This window comes from Phaseolus vulgaris, chromosome 1, assembly GCF_051622355.1.
Source record: "Phaseolus vulgaris cultivar YP4 chromosome 1, ASM5162235v1, whole genome shotgun sequence".
Classification (NCBI taxonomy): domain Eukaryota; kingdom Viridiplantae; phylum Streptophyta; class Magnoliopsida; order Fabales; family Fabaceae; genus Phaseolus; species Phaseolus vulgaris.
This window is the reverse complement of record NC_143498.1, coordinates 47,138,317-47,145,253: the sequence shown is the minus strand read 5'-3', so window position 1 is coordinate 47,145,253 and position 6,937 is coordinate 47,138,317. Positions and strand designations below refer to the sequence as shown.

The 6,937-nt window shown below is 36.1% G+C and overlaps 1 protein-coding gene across 2 annotated transcripts; it reads right to left on the bottom strand.

The window, feature by feature from the left end:
• Nucleotides 1-223: 223 nt before the first annotated feature.
• LOC137814446 (putative catabolite repression protein creC) lies at nt 224-6,597 on the bottom strand. Of its 2 annotated transcripts, none has more exons than XM_090304206.1 (11): nt 6,157-6,597; nt 5,375-5,689; nt 5,189-5,297; nt 5,007-5,100; nt 2,391-2,478; nt 2,202-2,304; nt 1,796-1,892; nt 1,603-1,690; nt 1,314-1,419; nt 1,140-1,232; nt 224-831 (listed from the first exon to the last, which is right to left on the bottom strand). In XM_090304206.1, exons 4-11 carry the CDS (start codon nt 5,065-5,067, stop codon nt 421-423), a joined length of 1,047 nt encoding a protein of 348 aa, XP_090160332.1. In that variant the 5' UTR covers nt 5,068-5,100; nt 5,189-5,297; nt 5,375-5,689; nt 6,157-6,597; the 3' UTR covers nt 224-420. The 2 variants fall into 2 exon arrangements, with proteins under 2 accessions (XP_090160332.1, XP_068473305.1); XM_068617204.2 differs by having other exon boundaries at nt 2,202-2,285.
• Nucleotides 6,598-6,937: the final 340 nt, after the last annotated feature.

The window sequence follows — 6,937 nt, the reverse complement described above, 5'->3', positions numbered from 1 at the left end:
TGAGTGAAATTTTAGATGGTTCTAGAAAGGAAATTAAAAAATGAGTTGTCGTTGTGAATTTTAAGATTGTTTTAGAAAAAGAAATTAAAAAAGAAAAGAGGCAAGATTCATGGGCCTCAATAAAATGAAGCACCACAAAGAAATGACAAAGCAATCCAAAATTATGTTTTAGAAAAGAGAAGAAAAGAAAAGAGAAAGGATAAATATAACCGAGAGATGAGGCTTAACAAAAAAAAGCTCCGCATAAGATAAGCTCGTTTGCTCCAAGTAGCTTTTTTCTAAAACTACTTTTTTTAAGAGATGTACACTATAAAATAAGTTCCTTAAAAATTTAATAACTTGTATATAAATGTTGTTTGGCCCAGCTTTTCCTTTTAAGGAGAAGAAAAGTTAAAAAGAAGTTGGACCAAACAGTCTGAGTCATTGTTTGTAGGCAGAATTAGTGATCTTGGTTGAGAGTGAAGGCTTCTCCTTGAGACTGGGTGCTATTACTAACAAGTTATCAGAGTTGCTTGATTGGGTCTCAGAAGCAGCCCCTGCCCCTGGCCTCATCCAGACTTTAATGTGCCCTTCCCGACAGGCAGTAAGTACAGATTCCTGGGTAAATATCAAGCCAGAGAGTGGTTCAGTATGCACACGGTGAGCAACCAACGGAGATATTTTTGGAACATCCCGCATACTGGGAGCAGCTTGCAAGGTACCCAATGGGACAATATTGTCCCAGTGTGATGACTGGCTTCCAGTACTGTAAGTTGGGGATCCACCAGCTGGCCGCCTCAACGGCACTACAATCTCGTCCATTTCCAGGTCCCATAGAAGCAATTGTGTATCCTGACACCAAAATTTCTAGTTACAAACCCATTACTGAATCTGAATAATTACTCCAGTGCCACTATCAAAATATTTGAAACCAAAACTGTATAGCAATCTGCAATTTCTAAGCAAGCAGATACATCAATCTTGTTTTAAAACTGTCAATAGTAACAGAGGCTAAGAGGGCAAAATCATGAGGAAATTTTTGAAGTAGAACAAAAAGGCTACACAAAGAACCAAGTTAGGAATATCTACACGTTTTACATTGAGTGAAAAGATACACAAAGGAAAAGTAAAATCTAGAATGAAAACATTTTTCTCAGTACCTGACCAACAGAACCAAAACGATACATAACGGTCTCTCCATTGTCATTTGAATTTGGTGATGACCAATATGAATCGAAAGCAACTCCACTGACCTGATCACAGCATTTGAAGCGAATCAAAATAAGCCCTATACAGCAAAAGTTGTCACTGCTAGAAATTAACGCGCAACTTACCCATGAATTATGTCCCTCACCCCATGCCACAACCTTGCGATCTTCCATGCTCCAAACTTGAACTAAATCATCTTCCCCTCCCGTCAAAATATACTTTCCATCCATGCTGTCAAAGCATATTTTTAGTTAAGAAATTGCATACAAAAAATAAGAATCAATAAAAAAAGGTAAAGTAAAAAAAGTATTGCTATTTTATAAGCTCTAAAGTAAGAGGCAAACAAAAGAAATAGGAACAGATCCACAATTGCCAATTTCATTAATTAATTGACTAGAGCCAAGCATGACTAACCTCCACGCACAACATAACAAAGCACCGTAATAACTTTTCCCGCCGCATATAAGGTGTTCTTTTGAGTAATCAAACACTCGCAAATAACCTGGACGCAGTATGTAAAATAAAATTGAGATGTTATCTTTCTAAGGACATGGAAATGAGTAGATATTTCATGCTGTGAGGATAACATTTGATAGAAAAAATATACCATCTCGTCCACCAGTTGCCAGGTATGCTCCATCCATTGAGAAGGAAATACTGTTAATTGAACCCTGACATATATGCCATCTGGCTATCGGATTACTCTGCAAAATCGATATTTAAAAAAAAGGATAGATATAAAAGTGTGACCAATTCTCCAGAACTGCAAGGTGTAGAGTTTATATCATCCAAAAACTAATTATGCCTTGGATGTATTAATAGTATGGCCAATCAAGTATTTAGTGAGAAAGTTGCAAAATTCTACAAGAACTAAGCAGTCATTACTAACAAGTGATATAGGCTGAATTTACTAAAGAAAAATAAAATATATAGATACTTAGACCAAAAGGGGAAAAAAGTAAGTTTTATATCAGTAAGTTATTTAGAAATCAAAACGCCATTAAAATTAATACCTTACTGTAACGTGCATGGGCAACAGAAAATTGAGTTTGATCTTTTACAACTGGAAAAGAAGAATCACCAGCACCATCTTTGTTCTGAAATGGGAAAGAAAAGCTACATATCTTCTTAACTTACTATAAGAAATACCACATCATAAGTGAACCATAAAATAAGATTCTCTATTGACAATTGAGACTTACCTTCTCATACACGTACAAATTACCATCAGAATGAGAAACAACGAAAGCACCATCACCTCCAGGCACCCAAGCAATACATGTACAACGACTGTTCGATTCAAAATGCACCAATTAAGTGTTCCAATCAGCATCTTTCGGCATAACATTCCACCACATTAAATTAAAGCTCTAGAAGTTAGCCATACAATTATAACAACTCACAATTCAGATATTGATCTCTAACTTTGCTATCCCATTAATGCAAAGCATTACAATCACTGAAGTCAACTACATATCAGCATTCACATACTTTACCCAGTAAAAGTAATACATTTCAGACAAACCAGTAATATTCGTGCATACCATTAAACAAACTTTTCCACTGACTGTGAAAACCATGTTCTCATGTTTGGCTCATTTCAGAACATTTTTTTGGCCAACTAATCTACAGGATTTTACTAGCACCCCTATTCAAAAAGAGATCAAACAATCTAAACGAATAAATCCTTGACCATAATACTTATCATAAAAATGATTAGACATAATCAATTATCAATTTTTATATTTATAATTTTTAATTATTTCTGGTCGAAATTTAAAGAACAGATAGAGATGGCAAGGATAGGACAAAAAGAATTCTCAAATTGTAAAAAATGAACATAGATGTTTAGAAAGTTGCTCAATCACCATTCAGTTATACATCAAGGAAAGGTAAATAATTAAAATTCTAATGAAACTAATATCTCATAAGCATGCTTCTACTCAATGTTGTCAAACTTGAGAGTTTAAGTAGACTTGTGGAGCCTCCATAAACTTAACTCAGAGTCAACTCATAAGTTCACCTAGTATAACAACTAATATTAATAACCTATAAAAAGAAATTATATAAACAGAATACCATATCATAGTTTATAATATTCAAATATTCATAATAACACATCAGAAAGAGATAAACTTATTATTTAAAATTTCTCAAGTAAAAATATATAAGTTTCCCAAAAATATGTTGATTTAAAAAATATCTTAAATTAAATTTGATTAGAAAATAAAATGAGATAATAATTGGATTACATTGTAACTAGATTAGAAATTAGAATTTTGGTCTAAATCTTGATTTCTTTATTTCTCTAAACTTTTATTAGAAGAAATTAGAAACTTAAATGTGTAAGGCTACCAAAACTTAATTGGTATTGTGCATCCAAAAGGAAGTCTGTGAGTTCCAAAAAAACCAAAAGTTGCTACAGGAGAGAAAAACAATTTAGTGCCATTTAGCATTAGGGTTCTATGTTCCGTGGTGCACTTTTCTCATAGATCAAGCAACAATGAAACAGCTAGCAGCATCAGCAATGAGGCAACTAGCAAAAATGGCAGAGAAATATCTAGCAGCAGTACAACAACTAAACAGCAGCAGTAGCAGCAAGAACTAAGAACTAATAGTAAGGGATACTCAAGACGTAGGGTGCAAAATGTGCTGAGCCAAGTGCGACATAACAGGCAATACTGCTTTGAGAAACTACACGGTGCTGCACATTCTAAAATGGATGTGAGGTGGACTCATCAACTCCCACATGGACTCGGAATTTTAAGTGATCTCACCTCCGAGTTCACCAAGAAATGATTTTACAATCAAGTCAACTCAATTTGCAGGTGTGAGCTAGTGAACAAGTTCATGAGTTGACACTTTAGTTTAACAACCATGCTTCCAACCACATTAAACGACATGGTACCTGAGCCTTGGGATCAGGATTGTATCAAACCTTCATAACAGACAAATCACCGTTCACCAAGACATTCAAACAAAAAATTATGCACATCCCAACAAGTTTTCACAAACTGAAATATTATCCTTCTTAGTTTTCAGAATATCATCCTGTACAAAAAAGGTTTAAAAGAAATCATAACAAAAACCTTCCATCTACTCTTAAAATGGACTCGATTGGAAGGAATCGGGATAAATGAGTGATAATGAGCAAGTAAACAACGTAATAGGCAATTGCAATATTGGCAACCACAACAACATGAACAATAAATAACCTTGCGTGAATTCTAATGAGTGGCCTTATGTGACTAGTTTAGGAAACAAAATTAGAAAGTATTTTGATGAAAAGGAAAGTATTTATTATATCAAAAAACAAATTAAGAAAACTTAATTGTTAAGTAATTCAAAGCATTTAATAGATATAGCAAGTCTTCCTTAACCAGAGTCCTTAGAACACTCATTAAATTAGCAACTAGCACGACCTATAACTTGATCATTTTGATTACAGAGTGACACAGTCAAAGTATATAAATTATCTAATTTGAACAATCTATTAACAACTATTCGTTTCTTATAAATTTATAATCTATTCTTGAAAACTGACACTACGAGCTCAATCAATACCCAGAGATTTCTAAAGAAAAAATGTTTGTTGCATATAAGGTTGAGTTAGAATCAACATTCGAGAATGAATCTCTCCCTCCTCATTGAATCAGCACACTGTAGCACTCAAAATTCAAAATTGTATGCAATTCCAATTACGTTGTACTCTTTGCATAAAGAAAAGGAGTTCTTGCAGATTAAGTCATTCAACAATTCTGAGAAAAATTAGCACTCGTAATTAAAACAGCACAACGAACAGAATAATCATATCTTGCCTGTTATTGACTGAACCGTCTTTGTTGTAATGCTGTGCCCCAACAAGCTTTTTACCAACATCCTGTAGTTGCTGTCTCAGTGACACTGAGTAGACTACAATAATACACAGTAACAATAAATTCATAAAGCTTAAATTTTCCTCAAAATATGAAAAGTTAAATTTTAGCAAAGATTTATTTACCATCGCCAGAGTTCAAACCAATGAGCAAATCATGCCCATCCTTAGAATCCTGATCAAACGCATGGCACACTGGATTCGAGTTACTGAAGTGAATAGACTTTATGGGGTCCTACACGCAACAGAGAAACATCTCATGAAGCAAATCCAAAATTCTTAAAAACCATCAAAGTCCAAATAATAATATACCTTGTCCTGAGAATTCAAATCGCTAATGAAAATTGCATCACCGACGTTGAATATCAGATACGTCCCTTTCCCATCAAAATTTGGATTAGCCATTGAATTACTTGTACTCGAGGCTCCAATGGAACCAATCCTACCGTTCCCTCCATTACTCTTGCTGCCACCGTTGCCTCCAACAAAACTAAGTGCCCGGCTTCCGTTGCTTCCTCCCAATAATCGAGCGGCCGCAGACCGTACCCCACTGCTTGCACTGAAACTTGAAGACGGCGCAGTTGGTGTAGAAGGTGCAGGCTTGTCCTTGAGATGTGCCAGGGTTACCTAATCGTTCATCAAACCAACATTGCACACTCATAAGCCAAGACAAGCACCATTTTGACTCAATAAATAGTAACGAAAGAGAAAGCATTACAGAATTCCCCGAAACCATTACAAAATAATAGCTAAAAGACAATAAAATAACATGTGGAATTGAATGCCAAGGTCAATTACCCATCCCAAAAATGCCAACATTCCCCTAAAAACATCGCCACGGTTGAATTTAGAAGAGAAAATCAGAACTCGCATGAGTCAAGATTATAAAATATAATGAATATCAAGGAAACTCCTAGAAATGCATCAAAACAGAAATTAAGAAAAAAAATGTAAAAAGATAGATTATAATATTACAAATGATAAACAATGAAGAAAGCGAGTCTTTACAACCCTAAGACAAAAAAACCACAAGCAATAGCAACACGAGCATCAAGCATCATCGCAAAGAGAATTAAGTCAGGTTTACAGCAAACCTGAGTAACGGTTTTTCCATGGGCGTAATGAAGAAGACCAGAAGGGTGAGTCTTCTCGTACTGAAGCTTATATCTTCCTTCAAGAGTTTTGAAATAAGTTTTGAGTCCCGGCGACTGTACCGTTCCCGACGAAGACGACGGTGCCATCATGCCGTTCGATGTGTTCATCATCGTGGCGTGTAGAGTCACGTGTGCACGATCATCACATCGCAATTGACTTCGTGACTCTGTTAGGGTTTGGAAGGTCCAGAAATGGCTTCTCTGCCAGCACGGATCAGAGGGCACGCCAACGAGAAGAAGAGACTAAGGGTTTGCGGCTGTTTGATTTGATGTGTGCGCTGGCGATGCCAATGGGGATGGCAAGTGCGAATCGCGTCTTTTTTATATTCATCGGTCAACGTAATCGACGGTCACGATTGCCATTTGCGAATTAGTTACAACTTTTTTTTTTTTTTTTTGCTCTCTTCTTATCTTATCTGATCGTATCAGCTTGCACTTTTTGAACAGAAAAACCGATTCCGGGATACGCCGATAAGTGGGATGCGCTAATTCCTGCAGGCAAGCAAGCTAGTCTAGTCTACAATGAACCGCGGTACCATTCATGTGTTGTTTTGTGCTGTTGCTGCGCAATCTTTCACTGTCATGCTTTGTTGTGCGTGCCAATTTCCATCGGCCTTTCCGTTCACGCCAGCCCATATTTTGGCCTTTTAGGAGTCCATGTCAAAGGCCCGTTAAGGCACTAAATGGACTCTCTGAAGCCCGCTAAACCCCATTGCGTAGT

Excerpts from the sequence above, each read along its gene's own strand:
- LOC137814446 (XM_068617204.2), bottom strand. The coding sequence starts at position 6,327 with ATGATGAACACATCGAACGGCATGATGGCACCGTCGTCTTCGTCGGGA. Across the intron at positions 5,690-6,156 it reads ATGGAAAAACCGTTACTCAG|GTAACCCTGGCACATCTCAA; the intron begins GTTTGCTGTAAA and ends ATGAACGATTAG. Across the intron at positions 1,893-2,201 it reads CCCATGCACGTTACAGTAAG|AGTAATCCGATAGCCAGATG; the intron begins GTATTAATTTTA and ends TCGATTTTGCAG.